Source organism: Rhinolophus hipposideros (genome assembly GCF_964194185.1).
Source record: "Rhinolophus hipposideros genome assembly, chromosome: 20".
Classification (NCBI taxonomy): Eukaryota; Metazoa; Chordata; class Mammalia; order Chiroptera; family Rhinolophidae; genus Rhinolophus; species Rhinolophus hipposideros.
The window spans coordinates 10,857,223-10,879,286 of NC_138066.1; the positions used below are offsets into that span (position 1 = coordinate 10,857,223).

General features: G+C 45.9%; 1 protein-coding gene across 1 annotated transcript; it reads left to right on the plus strand.

Moving 5' to 3' along the window:
* Positions 1 to 9,954: 9,954 nt before the first annotated feature.
* On the plus strand, positions 9,955 to 21,990 carry LOC308488541 (asialoglycoprotein receptor 2-like; the record flags this gene model as incomplete). The annotated part of the gene is made up of 8 exons (XM_081028342.1): positions 9,955 to 10,078; positions 15,348 to 15,467; positions 15,682 to 15,777; positions 16,421 to 16,492; positions 16,794 to 16,880; positions 16,967 to 17,112; positions 21,489 to 21,595; positions 21,834 to 21,990. 8 exons carry the CDS (start codon positions 9,955 to 9,957, stop codon positions 21,988 to 21,990), a joined length of 909 nt encoding a protein of 302 aa, XP_080884468.1.
* Positions 21,991 to 22,064: the final 74 nt, after the last annotated feature.

A 22,064-nucleotide genomic window follows, 5' to 3' on the forward strand; every position in this document is an offset into this window, starting at 1 on the left:
CTGAATTGTTGCACATAGGTGTAGATGGTCCAGTCTCAGTTGTTCAGTGTCCCACTGTGTGACTATACCACAATATGTTTATCTACTCTACTTCTGATGGGTATTTGGGTAGTTTCCCATTTTTGGCTATTATGCAGAGTGATGCTATGAACATTGTGTATATATTTTGGTGAAAATGTGAATGCATTTCTGTTGGGTATACCTTTAGGACTGGCATTCCTGGGTTATGTGTCCAGATTTAGTAGATGCTGCCAAGCAGGTTTCCAAAGTGACTGCCCCAAGTATACTACCACCAGCAGCAGAGGAGAGTTTCAGTTGCTCCATATCCATATCTTCACCAACATTTTTTTTACCATAATAATTTAAAACATTGCTTCTTTAGACAAAAGTCATTAAGTCAACAAACATTTCTCTAGAGCCTACTATGTGCCAAGTGTTCTTCTAAATGGTGGGGACACAGCACTGAGCAGGACAGTCAAAGGTCTTACTTCTCACTGCCTGGGACCTCAAGGATGCTATGGGATCATCCAATAAACAGAATATGTTCAGTGGTGCTGAGGCAAGAGGGAAGTAGGGGAGATGAGGCTGAAGAGATTCTTAGGGGCCTCTGGCTGAAATCCTGCCTCCCCCTTCTCCACCAGCAGCTTCACTTAATCCTAGCAGGACTGAGTGAAAAAATGCAAAGGATTTGCAGAAGAATCCCAATGTTGCAGGTTGTTTTTGAAAGAAGTGTCAATTTAAAAAAAAAATTCAGTTACAGTTGACATTCAGTATTATTTTATATTAGTTTCAGGTATACAGCATGGTGGTTTAGACATTTATGTAACTTATGCAGTGAGCCCCCCGATTAGTCTAGTACGCTCCTGGCATTATGCATAGTTGTTGCACCATTATTGACTATATTCTCTCTGCTGTACTTTACATCCCAGTGACTATTTTATAACTATCAATTTGTATTTTTTTAAGGTTTTTTATTGGGGAAGGGGAACAGGACTTTATTGGGTAACAGTGTGTACTTCTGGTACTTTTCCAAGTCAAGTTGTCCTTTCAATCTTAGTTGTGGAGGGCGCAGCTCAGCTCCAGGTCCAGTTGCCGTTGTTAATTGCAGGGGGTGCAGGCCACCATCCCTTGTGGGAATGGAACCAGCAACCTTGTGGTTCAGAGCCCGCGCTCCAACCAACTGAGACATCTGGCCACCTGGGAGCTGAGGGGCAGCTCATTGACTTCATTCTAGTTGTGGAGGGCGCAGCTCGCTGGCCCATGTGGGAATCGAACCAGCAGCCCTATTGCCCAGAGCTCGTGTTCTAAGCAACTGAGCCACCCATCTGCCCCCCAGTTTGTATTTCTTAATCTCTTAAATTTTTTCACCCAGCTCCCCAACCCATCTCCCCTCTGGCAACCATCAGTTTGTTCTCTGTATCTATGAGTCTATTTCTATTTTGTTTGTTCATTTATTTTGTTTGTTTTTTAAAGATGTTTATTAAAAGTATAGCTAACATAATATTATATTAGTTTCATGGATACACAATAATTATTCAACATTTATGTACCGAAAGAAGTGATCACCAAGATAAGTCCAGCAACCATCTGACACCATACTAAGCTATCACAATATTATTGACTGACTATATTCCCTATGCTGTACATTACATCCCCATAATTTATTTGTTTTATACCTGGAAATTTGGACCTCTTATTCCCCTTCACTTTTCCTACTCCCCTTTTAAAATTTTTCAATTATGGTTCAAATTCAATATTATTTTATATCAATTTCAGGTGTACAACATAGTGGTTAGACATTTATATAATTTAAGAAGTGATCCCCCTGACTAGTTTAGTACCCAGCTGTCAGCTTACATAGTTATTACCATATTATTGACTATATTCCCTATGCTTTACTTTACATCCCCATGACTGTTTTGTAACTGTCAGTTTGTACTTCTTAATCCCTTCACCTTTTTCACCCTACCTCTCAACCCGCCTCCCATCTATCACCTGATAAATCTAGTACCCATCTGGCACCATACATAGTTATTAAAATATTGACTATATTCCTTATGCTAAACCCTATATTCCCATAACTACTTTGTAACAACCAATTTGTAATTCTTAAACCCTTCCCCTTTTTTTCACCCACACCCCCAACCCCCCTTCCACCTAACAACTATCAAAATGTTTTCTGTCTCTATGAGTTTGTTTCTGTGTTTTGTGTGGGGTTTTTTTGTTGCTTATTTTGTTCTTTGGATTCCATATATAAGTGAAATCACATTGCATCTGTCTTTCTCTGTCTGACACTCCACTGAGCACAGTACCTTCCAGGTCCATCCATGCTACCACAGATGGCAATTCCCTCTAGACCCATCCAAGCTGCTGCAGATAGTAAGAACCCATTCTCTTCCATGACCAAGCAATACTCCACCGTACATATATGTACCACCACCTCTTTATCCATTCTTCCTTTGATGCCAGGCTGTCTCTACATCTTGGCCCTTGTAAACAATGCTCTAATGAACATAAGGATGCACACGTCCCCTCAAAGTAGCGTTTTGGGTTTCTTTGGGTAAATACCCGGAAGTGGGATTACTGGGTCCTTCTTTGTCTCTGTTATAGCCTTTGTTTTAAAGTCTGTTTTGTCTGTATTGCCACCCCAGCTTTTTTGTTTTGTCTTGTTTTTTTTGTCTCCATTTTCACGAAATAACTTTTCCTATCCTTCTACTTTCTGTCTGTGTGTGTCTTTTGATCTGAAGTATGTCATGTGTAAGGGATTTTTTTTCTTATCTATTCAGCTCTCCTGTCTTTAAAAAAAAAAAAGATTTTTAAAAATATTTATTTATTTATTTATTTTTAAAATATTTTTATTGGGGAAGGGGAACAGGACTTTATTGGGGAACAGTGTGTACTTCCAGGACTTTTTTCCAAGTCAAGTTGTTGTCCTTTCAATCTTAGTTGTGGAGGGTGTCGTTTAGCTTCAAGTTGTTGTCCTTTCAGTCTTAGTTGTGGAGGGCGCAGCTCAGCTCCAGGTCCAGTTGCTGTTGCTAGTTGCAGGGGGCGCAGCCCACCATCCCTTGTGGGAGTTGAACTGGCAACCTTGTGGTTCAGAGCCTGAGCTCCAACCAACTGAGCCATCTGGGAGCTCAGCAGCAGCTCAGCTCAAGGTGCCATATTCAATCTTAGTTACAGGGGGCGGAGCCCACCATCCCTTGCGGGACTTGAGTTGTTGAACCGGCAACCTTGTGGTTGAGAGTCTACTGGCCCATGTGGGAATCGAACTGGCAGCCTTCGGAGTTAGGAGCATGGAGCTCCAACCGCTTGAGCCACTGGGCCGGCCCTCAGCTCTCCTGTCTTTTGATTGGAGCATTTAATCCATCTACAATTGAAAGTAATTGTTGATAGACGTGTAGCTACTGCCATTTTATTATTCATAAGTTTGACCTTTTCTTTTTTTCGTCTTAAAGAAGTCCCTCTAACATTTCTTTTAATATAGGTTTGGTGGTGATGAACTCATTTAGCTTTTTCTTGTCTGGAAAGATCTTTATCTCTCCTTCAATTTTAAATGATAGCTTTGCTGGGTAGAGTAATTTTGGTTGTATGTTCTTGCTTTTCATCACATTGAATATTTTGCGCCAATCTCTTCAGGCCTCTAAAGTTTCTGTTGAGAAATCAGCTGACAATCTTATGGTGGCTCCATTATAAGTTACTAGATGCCTTTCTCTTGCTGCTTTTAAGATTCTTTCTTTGTCTTTAACCGTTGGCATTTTAATTATGATGTGTCTTGGTGTGGGCCTCTTTGGGTTCATCTTTTTCTTTTTTAAAATTAAAAAAAAAATTTTATTGGGGTATATTAGGGAACAGTGTGTTTTTCCAGGGCCCATCAGCTCCGAGTCAAGTTGGTGTCCTTCAGTCTAGTTGTGGAGGGCACAGCTCAGCTCCAAGTCCAGTCGCCATTTTCAATCTTTAGTTGCAGGGGGCACAGCCCACCATCCCATGTGGGACTTGAACCAGCAACCTTGTTGTTGAGAGCTCATGCTCTAACCACTGAGCAATCCAGCCGCCCCTCTGGCAGCTCAGCTCAAGTCGTTGTCTTCAATCTAGTTGTGGAGGACACAGCTCACTTGCCCATGTGGGAATCAAACCGGCAACCCAGTTGTTAAGAACTTGCGCTCTAACCAACTGAGCCATCTGGCCACCCTGATGACTTGCATTTTTATGGCCAGCCTCTCAAATTTCACTAGTTAACATTACAAGAAAAAAAAACCTGACCCATAGGCAGAAATACAGAAAGAGTTAAATAAGAGTTTAACTTAATAATAATGAAAAAGGCTCATATTGAGATGTTCTTCTACATGTCTTGTTTTTGGATTATCTCCTCTTTTTATGGTACTTCCTAACATAGTAAAAGTAGGAGACACATATTCTGATCACTGGGCATGTCTGAAAGCACTTTGTTCTACTCTCATACCCATAGTCATTTGACTCTACAATTATAGGTTGAAAAGAGTTTCCCTTGGAGATTTGAAAGCAGCGGTTCTGTTATCTCCTAGAGTTGAATTTAACAGCTGAGAAGGAGAATCCATTTTCATTCTTGTTTCTTCATTGGTGACTTTTTTCCCCTCTCCGGTAGCTTTTAGAATCTTTTCTTTACGTCTGGTATTCTAAAATTTCGTGACGGTGTGCTTTGGATCATTTTTTCAGTGAAGAGCTGGGCAATTAGTGGGTCATCCAAATTTGGAGCCTCATCCTTTTAATTCTAAGTAAAATTCTTATATTGTTTTCTTGATAACTTTCTCCCTTTTACTTTCTGATTTATCTTGTAGAACTACTAGTTGGATGTTAGTTCTCCAAATTGGCCTTTTATATTGTTTGTGAAGGTTTTACAGAGCTAATAAAAAACGAGCTCTTTCTTCTCCTCTGAAGTTTGAAACCAATGAGAAATAAGATACAGTAGACAGATAAATGGATATCAAGATGTTAGCTTTATTGCTGATAATCAGTGAAGGAGGACTTGACTTAAAACCTTAAATCAAAAGGACTTGTTAATATTTCATCCTAGAATTAGGCCTCACAATTAAGTTTATGGACTTGTTGCAATGATGTTGCTAACCGCATTTTGATATCAGAGGGATTATTCATTATGAATTTGTACCAACTGGACAAACAGTTCACCAAGTTTACTATTTGGAAGCGCTGAAAAGGCTTCGTGAAAAAGTTAGATGACCTGAACTTTTCGCCAACAATTCATGGCTCTTGCATCATGACAATGCACCAGCTCACACGGCACTGTCTGTGAGGGAGTTTTTAACAAGTAAACAAATAACTGCATTGGAACACCCTCCCTACTCACCTGATCTGGCCCCAATGACTTCTTTCTTTACCAGAAGATAAAGGAAATATTGAAAGGAAGACATTTTGATGACATTCAGGACATCAAGGGTAATACGATGACAGCTCTGATGGCCATTCCAGAAAAAGAGTTCCAAAATTGCTTTTAAGGGTGGACTAGGCGCTGGCGTCAGTGCATAGCTTCCCAAGGGAAGTACTTCAAAGGTGACTGTAGTGGTATTCAGCAGTGAGGCATGTAGCACTTTTTGTAGGATGAGGTTGTGAACTTTATTGTCCGACCTCGTATGTATAGAGTTATAGGCAGAGCTGGGCAAAACAGGCCTTCCCTGCAGGAGTGGACTCAGTGCCACCTGGCAGAAAGTAGATTGCAAGGTAGGCAGGGAGACACCAGAGAGAGCCCCACGTGGCTGAGCCAGGAGTATTCAGTTGTAAATCAAGCTTCCTCCCCTGGGGAGGAGTGAGCAGAGTTGGAGGGCAGTCTGGAGAGTGGCCCAGTTTCCCTAGTGGGAAATATACACAAAAACATGAGACAAGGGGGAAAAAATCCCCTTAATTTAGCTATCTGTTTTATCATTAAAAAATAATCTCTTAAATTTTATCTTCCAAAGCTTCTATTAATTTTTTGGCTCTAACATTACTAATTTTATTTTCAAAAGACCATTGTTTTCTGAATAAGTATCTATATACAAGAAATTCTGGCTAATTAACAAAGTGAATTCAGGAGATCCAATAGAAAAATGAATAAAGGATATGAAAAGGCAGTTCATACAAGTGGAAACCCAATGACTAGCAAATAGATGAAGAAATGCTGAAACCCAGTATTAACCAGAAATGCAAAATAAAAGAACAGTGAGATGTTATCAGATCGGCAGCAATTGGGAGGTTGAATAATATCAAGTATTGAGTAGGATGAATCAGAAGAGGGAGCTCTCATGTGCTGGTGGTGGGAGTGTCAGCTGGTACAGCCATTCTGGAAAATGGAGCCTGCCAAGACTCAGTGAAACTAAGCATAAAAATACTTTGCAACCTCACAATTTCACTCCTGGGTGTATTTGAAAGGGAAATTCTCACCTAGGTCTGCATTGGAAAATAATGAGAACATTAATCACAGTGTTAAATTGTGGTAGTTGGGTGTTGGTGACAACCTAGGATTCATTATTAGGGTACTGGGTAAATAAACTAGATGGATACTCACCATTGAATTTGGTTGGTAGCAACAAATCAGATACACAAATAGCAACATGATAGATCTTAAGTATTTATTGTTGGGTGAAAAAGGTCAGCAGCAAATGAAATTTATAAAAGTTCCATTTATGGATATAAAAAAACCAGATAGACACACAAACTACATCACCACATATTTTATAAGGATACATATTTAAGAACATGTATTGTTTCAGTTACCTACTGATATGTAACATACCAACCAAAAATTTCAGTGGCTTAAAACAAACAGCTATGTATTATTTCTCAAGAATCTCTGGATTAGAAATTTGGGCAGGGCTAGGCCAGGTGGACCATGTGGTATTGGCTAGGGTTACACACTTGGGTGCATTCAGCTGGTGGCTGGGCTGCTCTGGGAGCTCCCAGAAGGTTTTGTTCACATGCCAAGGGCCTTGTGATATTCTGTGTGGTCTCTTTCCTTTTCTCTTTCTTTCTCTCCCTCAATCCCAAACACTCCCACTGCAACCAGGCCTCTGCATGAGGTCTCTCTCTCTCTCTCTAGCAGGATAGCTGGACTTCTTTATTGCAGGGTGGCTGGCTTCCAAGAGTAAAAACTGCAGCTCCTAGGTACCCTAAAAGCTAGGTTCAGAGTTGGTAGAGTGTCACTTTCTATTGGTTGAGGCAAGTCACATGGTCAACCCAGATTCAAGGGGAGGGGAAATAAATTCTACCTCTGGATGGGTGGTGTGATTTGCACCTACAGTGAAGGGAGAAGTTGATGGCTACCATCTTTGGAGACTATCACATATAGCAAACACACCATTTGGGCTGCCTGTGGAGAGTAGAAGAATTGTAGGGTGTGGAGAATCAGGGTGGAGGAGGGAAAGTAATAGAAAAACAGAAAGGTCTTTTTCCGACCCTTGAGGAAGACAGGGTATCATGAATTCAGGAATTGACAAACCTAATTTTCTATGCCTGAGGTACAAAATAAAAACAACCCAACCCAACCCAAACCAAGCCAAGCAAAAACCCAAAACCAAAATCAACTAACTAAAAAAGGATTTAATAACCAAAAAACCCAGAAAAACCCCAACAAAAAAAAGTAATGAGACAATGTGGAAACTTCAGAAATAGTCCAAGTATATGTCAACTTTTGGTAAATTAAATTCTGACTTTCAAATAGGGAGAAACAGTAGGATATAGAGGATGTCACTTGTTTTCTGTTCTATCTCACCAGTGCTAGGAGTGAGGGGTTTTACCTTGAAACTTGGAATCAGTTCAGTGGCAGTGGGTGGCCGGTGAGAATACCCCTATTCCTGGATGGCAGTTGGAGAACCTTGACATGCAGTTGATACTCTATTTGCTAAGCTCTTGCCTATATCTTGGAATTAAAACAACATCCCTGCCAAGATTGGCGCTTCATGACAGTGTTTTCAAATTTTGATTTGTGACCCATTAATGGATCAGGACACTCAATTTAATTGGTCATGAAATAGAAAGCAAGTAGTAAGGTGAGCATTGTTTTATGAAACTTTCATGTCAATCATATATCTACAAATTCATTCATTCATTTATTCATTCAATCACTCATTCATTCAATAAGTATTTGTTGAGCACCTACTATGTACCAGGCACTGGGGATTCAGAAGAAAGTAAAACGTACAAACATGCTTGTGTGTGCTGGTGCTACCGTGTTTGTACTGGATCACATTGTAGAACGTATCTCTGTATCTCTCACATTGTAGAATGTCTCTTTTACTGCAGGTTACAGTCAAACAGCAAAGTAGCCACCACTGCTTTGTGGCTTCATAGGAATGTCAGGATATTGGAGTGTGTGGTGACTTCCTGTGTGTGTCAAAAAGTCACCACAAGAAAAGTACAGGCCAGACACCTGAAACTAATATGTTATATGTTAATTATACTCCATTGAAAAAAAAAGGAAAGCTCAGGACTCTGTTTCAACCCCTTTTTAGCACAAGGAGGAACACAGGTTACTATGCAAGCAGCCCAGGTTTAGTGAGGGTGTGAAAATTAGGGACGAAAACTGTGTTTTCTTCCCCAAGCTCTTGTTAGTGTGAGTGTATTATTCATGTTCCTCAGTTCATTGAACCCCGTTTTCCTCATAGGATTGTGAAGACCCCTCTTTTATGATATGATTTTTACCCTCTTTACCTTGTTTCACTTCCCCCAGTTTCCCTACCCTCTGACCCCTCCACCCAGGGGAAGTCACTTAATCTCCCTGAGGCTCCATTTTCTTCCCTGTGAAATGAAAACAACATTAGTAGCCACCAGGAGGTGAGTGTTGTGAGAGTTACATGAGAAACTGGCTGAGAGTGAGGACAAAAGTTTGTGTTACCAGGGCCATGCAAGGAGCTTATTAAGATTTAAAATCTGCTGCCCAAGGTTGGCTGCCTTCTGCCACACTCCTCCCTCCTCGCCCTGCACTTCTGGTTCTCCAGGGATCTTACTCCCAGAAGACTGAAGCTTGTCAGCCCAGAGGGGGGAGCCTGGAGTTGAGCCCACAGGAAGCTGGGGCCGAGGCTCAGGGGTCAGATTGGGCAAGAGCAGAGAACTGGCCTCTCTGATCCTGGTCAGGGGTATTTAGAGACACCAGCAATTCTGGGAAATTTAGAGGCAGAAAGTGACAGGGGGAAGGGCAGAGGGGAAACCATCAACTGCACCCCAATCCTCCTGGCCTGCCCCCCCAAACTGTGCAATGAGGAATGATGTGACCAATTTATGGGGGTGAAGAGGACAGACCAGGAGACCCCCTTCTCTAGGAAGAACAGAGACAGTTTTATCCCTCGCCCCCACTATGCTTTGCCTGAGTTCCAACTCCATTTCTACTTCTGTTTACTGTCCAAAGTCCTGGGGTCAGGAGATGCGAGTTTAGAAACACTTGGACGCACAGACACATGGGCTCAGGGACCTTGCCTGGACCAGCCCCCTCCCCTCCTCTCCTCTCCTGTCTAGCACCACCTGCCCCACTTCTCCTGGCTCCAGGCCTCCTTAGCTTGGGGCCTGGGTTGTCTGAGGGACCCAGGAGTCAGCCTTCCACACCCATAACAGGTAACAAAGACTGGGGAGGTTGGTGGGACTGGGGATGTTTGGGATGAGGGATACCCTCGTTCAGGGACAGTGGGGGACAGATGGGAAGATGTGGGTGGTTTGGTGGCTGAGAGTGTGGAGAAAAGGCTCCTTCCTGGCCATGTCACAGCCTAAGTAATCACCTGAGAAGGGATGTGACCTGGCTGTATTTCAGCTCCAAATTCACCTCCAACATAAGACCCAATTCAAGTTGTCACCTAGACCTGTTCTTACCCTACATCCAACCCCATCATCAGCCTCCACCTGAATTACCATCTTCGCACAAGCATCAGTCCTGAACTCAGCCCCAGCCCTAAGCAGCCGTGACCCAACCCCAGGTCCAGCTCCAGCCCTGGACTCAGCATGGCGAAGGACGTGCAAGACATCCAGCAGCTGGACTCTGAGGAAAACGACCACCAGCTCAGTTGGAGTGAGGGGCCAGACACTCACAGGCACAATCACAGGGTAGAAGATGCATTTTGGAATGGCAAGTGTCCAGTTTCTGGAGCTTTGCTTCACCTCTGTCTCACTCCCGATTGCTCTGGCTCTCTGAGTTCTCTGTCATATTCACTCAGTGAGCAGGGACTGGGCCTCTATAGGTGTGAGGTGCTGATACATCTGCTTGTCCCCCAACTTCACCTTCCGGACCTCAGGAAAGGGTATGTGCCCAGAGGCGAGGGAATAAGTGGAACCTGGAGATGACTTCCTTCCCTTTTCCTTCCAACCATCCTTCTGACAACATGCGTCGTGTGTGTGTGTGTGTTCAAAGAAAGCACATTCAGCCAGGAGAATGTGTATGTAAGTTGGAGTGGTGGTGGCGGTGGTGCATGGAGATGGGTGGGGCAATACATACAGAGCTATCCTGGGACATTTCCCCTCCTCCCAAATCCCCTGCCTGGATCCTTCTCTAGCAGATCTCCAAGGAAGGCCTTGTGTCTGGAAAAAAGTTTTAAGGCAAGAGAGATCTGAGCTGTTCTAAGCTGAAGGGCAGGAGCCAGGGGTGGGGGAGGACGTGTCAGGTGTGTGGGTGCTGGTGATGGAGTGAGGCTCTGTAGAGACAGAAGGGGCTGGGGATCAAGGAGGGGGATTAGTTAGCCTGGGCTGGGAGGAGGGACCCCTCATTCCTGAGGCTGGGAGACTGCAGGAGCTAGTGCTGTTGCAGGTGCGGGTGGGAGCTGGGCAGGGCAGGAGTAGCAGGAGGGATAGGCATCCCCCCCCCCCATGGCTTCCTCTTTCCTGGGGTAGTGGGCTGGCAGGCCTTTCTACCAAGCCGTAGGCTGCACGGGGCAGTGGCTATGTCTGTCTCACTCCCCTCTGCATCTTCAATGCCCTATGATGCTTTGTATGTAGTACACGCTCCAAAATGATTTTGGATATTATTGAATCTTCTGCGGGTGAGAGGTTTCAGAGTTTAAACAAAAGGCTTGGAGAGAGTCCAGAGGTTTTGTGTTTTATGAGAGAAGGAGCTCACCCAAAAGGCCTGATGGATGACCTCACAGGGCAACTCTGAGGTGGTACAACCATCAGTACATTTCTCTCCAGCAGCCTCTGCTGCCTTCGTGTGAGCTGACATCTATTACCTGCCTGCTTGTGACCACCTTCCCCTCTATGAGCACCTTATATGCCTACGGTTTTCAGCAAATTTGGAAATATTTTAGCCATTGCTTCCTCAAAGAGTTTTTGTCTGCCTCCCCCTTCTTCCCTTTCTTTCTAGGACTCCAGTTGTACATCTATTAGTGGTCCACAGTTCACTGATGCTCTTCCAGTTTTAAAAACTGTTTTTCTCTTGGTGTTTCTTTCCTTCTCGGTTTTTTTTTTTAACTCAACCAATTTTTATTTCTTTCTCATATCACATAGGCAATATGGTTATATGGGAGTAGAAGTAGAAAACTGCTTCACGTGATCCCTCAAGGACATTAGCTGATAGAAATTTCCACCACTGGAATCACCACTGGTCAGCATGACAGAAGACAGCACTGGAAAGTCTTGAATCTATTACATTCTTTTGCACATAATTAGTCAGACATGGCCCCTACATAGAAAAGGTAGAGGAATACTTAAAATATTTCTATTATCCTCTCAGCTACCATTTGTTTTTCTGGTAATCAAAAATCTCTCTACTTTCTTCTTCCCATACCTGGAACATACATCCTCCCAATATAGAGAACCAAAATCTCCAGGGTCTCGAACAATGCACAATAGCCTTTGCATCAAATTTAATGGCAATTCTTTACATATATATATATAAATATATATACATATATATATTTGTATAATTATTCTGGTTTTTAGGAGAAATTTTTTTTTTTTTTAGTTTTCGGTGTACAAAACAACATAGTGATTAGACATTTATATACCTGACAAAGTAATAACCCCAATAAGTTTTTTACCCATCTAACACTGTACATAATTGTTAGAATATTATTGACTATATTTTCTATGCTGTACTATATATCCCCATGATTATTTTTTTTAAATTACAGTGGACATTCGATATTATTTTATATTGGTTTCAGGTGTGCAGCATAGTGGGTCGACGTTTATATAATTTATGAAGTGATTCCCCCATAAGTCTAGTACCCACCTGGCACTATGCCTATTTTTTTCAATTTGGTGTTTCTTTTTATACAGTTATTATTGCTATGTCTTGAAGTTCACTAATATTTCCTTATGCATGTCTAACCTTCCCTAATTCTACCCGATGTCTTTTTAATTTCAGACATTGTAGTTTTCACGTCTAGAAGTTCAACTTAGGAATTTAAAACATTTTCCTTGAGATTCTACTTAATTTTTTGAACGTATGTAATATAGTTACAATAGCGATTTTAATGTCCTGTCTACTAATTCTAAGATCTGTGTCAGTTCTAGGTCAGTTTTGGTAGATTTATTAACCTCCTTATTTTAAAATGTATTCTCCTGCTTCTTTGTATGTCTGGTAATATTTGATTGGCTGCCAGACGCTGTGAATTTTACTTTGTTGAGTGATGGCTATGTTTATATTCCTGTAACTATTCCTGAGCTTTGTTCTGGGATGTAGTTAAGTCACTTGGAGTCATTCTGGACCGTTTATGATTTGTTAGGTGGGTCTGCAGCATCACGGGGGCAAGGGCTTCCTGGGTCTTCTACCCAATGCCCTGTGGGTTGTGAGTTTTCCAGACTGGCTGGTGCGAATAGGCATTATTCTTGGCCCTGTATGTGTGCCAGGTACTGTTCCTTAATCATTTCAGATTGTTTTTCTCCTGGTCTTGGGTAGTTTTCTTTACATACATGGGCTGATCAGTACTCAGCTGATTGCTTGAAGGGAACTCTCCACAGATCTCTGGGGTTCTTTGTGCAGCTCTCTCCTCTGACCCTCTGTCCTGTAAAGTTTAACCACCTTGGTCTCCTTAGACTCTCAACCCAGCTCCTCAACTGGGGGAGTTGTCTGCTTTGCTTGGACTGCCCCTCCCTGCCCCAGGGCCTGAAAGCTTTCCCCCAGCACGAGGCTGGGCCAGTCCTAGGGCTCATCTCATCTATATCCTACCTCTCAGGGATCGTTGCCCTGTGTTGCCTGAAGTCCCAGCGTCTTGAAAATGATTGTTTCTTACAGTTGTCTGTTTTTTGTTTCTGTTGTCTCTGGGAGAAGGGGAAATCAAGCCCCTATTATTCCATGTTGGGCAGACCATTTCTTTGACTTTCAATCTTGTCTAAGCAGCATTTTACATGTTTTAATTCATTTCATTCTCAGAACAACCTAATCAGGTAGCTACTATTCTTACATATATATACATACATATATATATATGTATGCATATATATATATATATATATATATATATATATATATAGTGATAAGAACACTTAATGTGGGATCTACCATTTAACCAATTTTTCAGTGCACAAGACTGCTTTGTTAACTAGAGGCACAGTGTTTACAGCAGAGCTCTAGAAGTTATACGTCTTGCATAACTGAAATTTTACACTGGTTGAATAGCAATTCCCCATTTCCCCTCCCCTAGCCCCTAGCAACCACCATTCTACTCTCTGTTTCTGTGAATTTGACTATTTTAGATTGTGTAAGTGGATACAAGAAAGCTGAAGCACCAAGAGTTTGAATGATTTGTCTATGATTTCTGAGCTAGTTGGTGGCACCACTGGATTCAGCCAAGGGTGGTCTGATTTCAGGGTAGAGGTGCAGAGACATATTGGTGAGCTGACCCAGAGTTAGGGTTTCATAGGTCATAGGTCAGGTTGGGAAGCAGGATAAGGGCCCACTGAGTGGACAGTACTGGAGAGAGCAGTCAGAGGCTCAGCCATGGAGTCTCAGCTGGGTGGGGAAGACTGGTCAGTGAGAGCTTCTGGGTGGACAGAAACACAGGGAATCAGGGAATACATATGGGGAGAAAGGCAAAAGGGAGGCAGTGCTCAGAGCAGGGAGTGGGCAGTGGAGGTGTCAGAGACATGGCCTCTCTGGGTCAAGATGGGGTCCTGAGTGTGGCTGAAGTGGAGGAGGGTGACAATTACTGGTATGAGGAGGTCAAGAGTTCCGGGTGGTCACTCAAAGGGACAGTGTCCTACTCAGGATGGTGGCAGTTGATGAACTGGGGAGGAAGATACTGAGCCCCTGCCTGAGCCTCCCCAGGATGTGAGGGTGCCTGAGTATGATGGCAGTGAGGAGAAAGGGAAGGCCAAGGTCTGAGGCAAAGAAAAGAAACATTTTGTTAGAAATTGATGGTGCAAAAGCAGAAGCTTGCACCTGGGAGGACAGCCACTGCTCCAGGCTTGGAGAAGTGTCAGGAGGGGTGAAGCCAGTTCTGTGCATGTGAAGACGTGGGTGCCTGTGTGTGAGTGTATGAGAACGTGTGTGTGTGTGTCATATGTGAATGTGCGCTATAGTATGGGAGAAGGTGTGTATGAAAGAATGTGTGTGAGTGTGAGGATGTGTGTTAATGAAGGTGTCCGTTCGTCCTGGACTTCAACGCCATGGAGCTGGTGGCCATCTGTGTGATTAGATATCAAGGAGAGGGTTGCAGGGGCCGGCAGGGGTGGGGCTGTGCTGGGGGCGATGGTGTGTATGCAGTGGGGACTGTGAGAGTGAAATAAAAATTGCGCGCGCGCGCGTGTGTGTGTGTGTGTGTGTGTGTGTGTGTGTGTGTTCTCAGGGTTCAGCTTGACCAAGGGGAGGGAGAGGTTTCTGTGAGATGACTGAGGGCTAAGGGGGGAGAGTTTATAGAGGAACAAGGGTTTCTGTGGTGGAAGGGCAGAGGGATACGGGAGAGGAGGCTCTGAGGGGTGGGTTCTGAGAGAGGATGAGGCTTGGAGGGCGGCCCTTGGGGAGCGGTCTATGGTGGAATGACCTAAACTTAAGGATCCCAGTGGAATTGGTGGGGGGGTTGGCCCAGTTTTGGACCTATCTGAGGGGTCCAGGCATGGATTTTAAGAACACAAGGCCCGGCCTCTAGGTCCCCCAGGTGCAAGATCAGGGCTTTACACAAAAATGATGTGAATATTAGTGCCATGCGCTGGTGTGTTGCATGTACCTGTGTAGGTGTGTGTATGTGCATATTTGCATGTGATCATGTGGGTACAAGTGTGCAAATGCGTGTGTGTGCAATACTTGAACACTGGAGTCAAAGCCCATTGACTTCCCCAATAACCCTTCCCATCGACTTTCCTCCCACCCACCTGGGTTGTATGTCCTCAGACTTCTGTCTCCCTGAATACTTCCATTATACTGGCTCTTGACACCCCTCCTTTTGATATCCCTTCTCTCTCAGGGATGCCTCCTTCTCAGCCCCTTCTGCTGCAGCGTCTGTGCTCCAAGTTCTGGCTCAGCCTGCTCATCCTGGGCTTCAACGTCCTGCTGCTGGTGGCCGTCTGTGTGATTGGGTCCCAAAGTGAGGGTTGCAGAGGCCAGCAGGGGTGGGGCTGATGGGGGAGGAGAGATGGGAAGTGCTGGGGGCAATGAGAGTATGATAGGGGAAGAGATGGAGGCAGTGCTGGGGCAAGTATGGGGGCAATGAGGGGGACAGTGCCATGGATGGTGATGGGGGCTGTCACATGGGGCACAGCCCCCTCCACTTTGTCCTGTGCCCTCTGTCTCCTGACTAGGAGCACAGCTACAAGTGGAGTTTCGGACCCTAAAAGAAGATTTCAGCAATTTCTCTGCCAGCACTGTGATGGAGATCTCGACTCTTAGCTACCATGGTGAGTGGGTGCTCCCCAGAGGGACGGGGGTGGGCATGGTTGGGTCGTTGAGGCACTGGCTTACCAACACAGGCTTGCTGGATTCTGAGGTATTTGCTCAATGTTAGGTCTGCGAAGGGGCGTGTTTGGGGTGCTGTGGCAAATAACCCAGCCTGAGAAGCTGGGCCAATCTTCCAGGGATGCTGTTTCCTGGGTTGAAGGACCCTGAAGAATGATAGGCAGGTGAAAAGGGAGGGTAGTGCCAGGTAGAGAGAAGTGAATTTGCAATGGCCCGGAGGTGGGGAAGACCACCGCACATTTTGGAACTGTAAACCCTTCCAGTGTGGCAGGAGCTAAGTAATGAGGGGTGGGCCAGAGAGATGAGTAGGGGCCGGGCCGCACAGGCAAGCTGTGCTAGTGAAGTGAGCTTTTATTTTGAGAAAATGGGGACCGAATAAATGCATTTAAGCAGGGGAGCAGCCTGAGCAGATTTGTTTCTCAGAAAGTTAGTGTGGCAGCTCAAGGAGACCGGGTGGAGTTGGGAGGCCGGGGGCAGAGCCTGCAACCTCCCAGGTGACTCGGACTGGTGCTCCAGTGTGTGAGGATGGAGGGACGTTAAGGAGGCACCATGGAGGGAAAATGGTTTAGCTTTCCTCTCTCTCAGGAGGCAGCACAGGTGACAAGGTGACATCTATGGAAGCCAAGCTGGAGAAACAGCAGCGGGACCTGAAAGCAGGTCAGAGACTTTCCCTTGAGTGTGTGTGTGTGTGTGTGTGTGTTTCACGTGTGAAAGTGGTGTGAGTGACGTCTTATATGTGCGTATAAGTGTGTGTGGTGTGTGTACGGTATGAGTGATGTGTATTTTGTGTGTGCATGTCGTGTGTGTTGTGCATGAGTGTGTGCACAGTGTGAGTGTGTGTGTGGTGTGTGACGTGTGTGGTGTAGTTTCCCAGCCAAAGGCTGGAGTCCTGTGGAGAGTCCTGGTACATAGGGCACCCACACTGCCCACATCTGTGTTCATGACTCCGCCCCTCCAGATCACGCCACCTTGCTCTTTCATCTGAAGCACTTCCCAGTGGACCTGCGTATCCTGGCGTGTCAGTTGGAGTTCCTGCGGAGCAACGGTAGGGACAGGGGCTGTCTTCAGTCCCAGTGTGCCTGTCCCGTCCATCAGGAGCTCATCTCCTTCTGCCCACCCCCATCTTCTCAGGCACAGAATGCTGCCCCATTAACTGGCTGGAGCACAAAGGGAGCTGCTACTGGTTCTCTCACTCTGGATTGACCTGGCCTGAGGCTGAGAAGTACTGCCAGCTGGAGAACGCGCACCTGGTGGTCGTCAACTCCAGAGAGGAGCAGGTGAAACCATCTGCTTCCCAAAGGCAGCAGGAAACCTGGGGAATGCAAACTCTGGGAGGCCGGATCAGGCTTGCTTTATTATTTTGTAACCCAGGGAAGAGTCCAGAAGCAGAAGTCTGGCTGAACTTTGGGAGTTTCATAGTGGAGCAGCCATTGATTCTGAGGTGGGAGATTACAGCCAGGGGCTCAGGCCAAGGCGCAGGAGCCAGGTGAGCAGGGCATGAGGAACAGGTCAGGAGACAGAACGCGGGACAGGATGAACTAAAGCCAGGACCTGAGCGCAGAACAGTGGAGGTGCTGAGAATCCCTTCTTGCTGTGTGCTGGCCTTGGGATGTGGTGCTCAGTGGGGTGAAAGGAAGAGAGTGGGCGGGATTTCCAGTGACATGCCTGCTATGAGTTACTGAGTCCCTGTAAGGTGCTCCAGGTCTCCCTGGCCCACTGCTGCCACCAGACGCACAACGCCAAACACCAAAGTTCACAGGGAAGAACCAACATGTTACAATAGGTGGGGCGTTTTTTTGGAAAAGGACGATATTAATGGTCACATTTACTGAGTCCTTACTATGTGACAGGCACTTTCAGATGTATTCACTCCTTTAATCCTCACAACCCTACGGGGTAGGAACTCTTATTATCCCCACTTTGAGGGAGGGAGAGATGAGGGAACTAAGGAAAGGGGAACTTGCCACACAGCTACCATGTTTCCCCGAAAATAAGACCGGGTCTTATATTAATTTTTGCTCCATTAGGGCTTATTTTCAGGGGATGCCTTATTTTTTCAACAGTCTACATTTATTCAAATACAGTCATGTCATCTTCTTCTGGAACATCGCCATAATGTACTAAATGCGTCCGTCTGGCTGAGATCTTTTTTTTTTTTTTTTTTTTTTTAAGATCTTATTGGGGAAGGGGAACAGGACTTTATTGGAGAACAGTGTGTACTTCCAGGACTTTTTTCCAAGTGAAGTTGTTGTCCTTTCAGTCTTAGTTGTAAAGGGTGCAGCTCAGCTCCAGGTCCAGCTGCCGTTTTCTAGTTGCAGGGGGCGCAGCCTACCATTCCTTGCAGGACTCGAGGAATCGAACTGGCAACCTTGTGGTTGAGAGCCCGCGCTCCAACAACTGAGCCATCTGGGAGGCAGCTCAGCTTAAGGTGCCGTGTTCAATTTTAGTTCCAGGGGGCGCTGCCCACCATCCCTTGCTTGCGGGACTCGAGGAGTTGAACCAGTAACCTTGTGGTTGAGAGCCCACTGGCCCATGTGGGAATCGAACCAGCAGCCTTCGGAGTTAGGAGCATGGAGCTCTAACCGCCTGAACCACCGGGCCGACCCCTGGCTGAGATCTTGACTGGGGCTTTGTGGGGACAGAGCCAGGAGTGCAGTTTCCAGGCTCTCGGCCTCACATAGAAAGGTGCTGGCTCAGGTAGTAAATGGCCATCAACTGTGATTTGATGGCCATCGGCTGTGGCTAGTTGGCAGTCAGCTGTAACCAGTGAGCCATTGGCCACTAATATAACAGCTGTGGCTACCCTAGCAGAAAATGGGGGCTAGCAAGAAGATGGTGGCTGAGCTGGCAAGTGAGACTGGTGCAGGAAGGCCCCTTGTTGGGGTGTTGGCGGATGTTTGCTTTTGTGTCTGCACCCTGGCTGAGAGAACCTGCATGAGTCCCTGCATGACAGGCTCATAATAAGCATGACAGGCTTATTTTAGGGGTAGGTCTTATTTTGGGGGAAACACGGTAGTAAGTCAGGATGGAGTCAGAATTCAGAGTCACTCTGCCTCCTTAGCCAGTATTTTCAAGTACTACATTTTGCCAGAACATTCTCTCTCTCTCTCTCTCTCTCTCTCTCTCTCTCTCTCTCTCTCTCTCTCTCTCTTTCTCTCTTTCTATTGGGGAATATTAGGGAACAGTGTGTCCCTCCAGGGCCCATCAGCTCCAAGTCATTGTCCTTCAGTCTGGTTGTGGAGGGCGCAGCTCAGCTCCAAGTCCAGTCGCTGTTTTCAATCTTAGTTGCAGAGGGTGCAGCCCACCATCCCATGTGGGAATCAAACTGGCAACCTTGTTGTTAAGAGCTGAAGCTCTAAACTGAGCCATCTGGCCGCCCCTTCACCTCTCTTTTTGATATCACAATTCTTTCTTCCTCCTTGTCGTGCAGGGTGACAGGAGGGGTCTCTGCTCCCGCTCCCCACATAAGAAGGTAGGATATGGCTAGGCCAAAAAGGAACACCCAAGGAGCCATAGATAGGGGAGTCATACCACTATATTCTCGCTGGCGACTGGGTTGGAGACACATGAAGCAGGAGCCACACTGTTCACAACCCTCACTGCACCCCTTGCTAGCTCAGCCACCATCTTCTTGCTAGCCCCCATTTTGCAGCTAGCGTAGCCACGGCAGTTATATTAGTGGCCAATGGCTCATTGGTTACAGCTGATGGTCAACTAGCCACAGCTGATGGCCATGCAATCACAGTTGATGGCCATTTACTACCTGAGCCAGCACCTTTCTATGTGAGGCCAAGAGCCTGGAAACTGCTTTCTGGGGCTCTGTCCCCACACTCCTCCTCCTCCTCTTTATTTTTGCATAAGTTCCATGATAATTTCCTGACTCTTCCACTTTCATGAATGGGCACAATTCTTTCTTGCCTGTTGTTTATCTGTGAATAGGGGAGATAAATTCTCCTGGACTATCTATCTCCTCTGATTATCTGGCAGTATTTGATTCCCCCCATCAGTCTTTGACACAGAGGGCTGGGTTTTGATGATTTGTATTCTCCCCCGCTTCTTTCGCCTCCCCTGCCTCCACTCTGTTTAAGCCATTGTTTCTCAGTCTAGTTGTGTAGGACAGAGCTCCCTGGCCCATGCTGGTATTATGAGCCTTGCTCTCCCCCTGGCTGAGGCAGTCCGTCACCAGTCATTGGTCGGCTGCTTACAGCAACTCATGGCAGCTCTCGCAGGCTGCCAGTTACTCACAGTGGCCGTCGGCCACTCACAGCAGCACATGGTAGCCAGTGACTGCTCACACCGACCAGCTGCTCACCGCAGCCCAACTCCAGGGAGAGCTGTTATTCACAATCTTAGCCGTAGAGGGCGTAGCTCACTGGCCCATGTGGGAATCGAACTGGCAACCTCGGTGTTAGGAACACAGTGCTCCAACCACCTAAGCCACCGGGCCGTCCCAATTTGTATTTTTTGTTCAGTAATTAAGCTTCTTGTGGTGATGGGAAGAAGGGGCTGGGGCAGCAGGCAGCAGCAAATAGGATATCTTGTCTCTAAAACTTTCCTTCCAGCTCTGTTGACTCCTCTGAATTGTGGGAGTACCCCATCAGCCTCTGAGAGTTGCCCCTTTATGCACAGGATATTGTCCTATTTGCAGGATTTTAGAATTCAGGGATGTTACCATATCTGCCCTCAGACGAGATGACAAACTGCAATCTTAGCTGTATCTATAGGAAGTGAGAGTGGATTAGGAAATCTTCCTCCAAATGCAGTTGGAGATACTTCATATGCTGTCAAAGGGAACTGCTAGGTGTTCAGGTTGGTCAACCCACCCCTCTGCTTCCTTTAGAGTCTCCCCCTGCTATCCTCCCATTCCATAGCGTGTAAGTCCCCAGGAAGGGTCATATCTGTAAGAGGAAGCTATTGGGGGGGGAGGGTCTGTTGTCTGCGTGAGTCCTGAAGAGCTATCTCAGAGGACCACTTTCACCCTAGCTCCTGCCAGCTGGCTGACTGGGCTACCCTCATACCCAGGGCAGGCTCCTACTTTCAGCACAGACTGCCAGACTCCTTACAGCCAAGTCATAACGGGGCTTTGGACAGTGGATCCAACCGGAAGCTCTGGGCCTGGTGAACCTCCAGAAATGACAGCTACACATAGAAGCAGGAGCAGGGCAGATGCACTTGAGAAGCGAGTGAAACCTAGGGGTTCATGGGGGCAGCAGAGGCCAGAGTCAGGATCTCAAATCTGAGGTTGTGGGCAGAAGACAAGGAGAAGACTAGAGTGGGGCTAACAGCTGTGAGTTAAGAATGAAAGGGGGTGGGGCTCGATCAGGGGCAGAAGTCACACACTCAGGCACTGCATTGACTTTCTGGGCTTTACCAACTACCAAGAGTTTCTTAACCTCATGTATAAATTAGGGCAACCAATTTAGAGGACTCATGAGGATTAAATAAAATAATCCTTGTGAAGCATGTACCTTAGCTTAGTACATGTTCTCTAAAAATAGCTAAGGTTACAGCAGGAAAAACGAGGAACTAGTTTCATTGGGAGCTGATGCTTCAGCTTGGGGGTACATCAGGCTAGGAAAGGCTGAGGGGACCACAGCTAATGCCTGTGTAAGAGGTATAAGAGATAAGAAATTCTCTCCCACCTGTTTTCCAGAAATTCATTGGACAACACATGGGCCCCTTTCGTATCTGGATAGGTCTCACTGAAAGCGATGGTTCCTGGAAATGGGTGGATGGCACAGACTATAGGTATAGCTACAAGTAAGTGCCCCTCACCCTGCTGGTTTGGCCTGCAGATAGCCACCTGGCCTTTTGCCCCAATACAACCCCACCCATCTCTTAGGGATCAAAAATCCCAACTCTCTCCCCTCCAGACTCCCAACATCCAAGGCTGCTGCTTCTGCTCCCTGAACTCTCTAAGGCTGTGCTTTTTCGAGTTGGGGGTGAGGGTTGCTGGAACGGGGATGGTCTGAATTTGAGCTCTATCCTGCCTTCCTAGGAACTGGGCTGCCACTCAACCAGATAACTGGCAGGGGCACGAGGAGGGAGGAAGTGAAGACTGTGTTGAAGTCCAGGTGGATGGCCGCTGGAATGACAATTTCTGCCAGCAGGTGCAACGCTGGGCATGTGAGATGAAACGGAACATTACCAGCTAGGAGCCCCGACCTCCGGCAGATCTCTACCTGTATCCCACCCCTACTCTGCCCCCAGCTTCTCTACTAGGGATTTC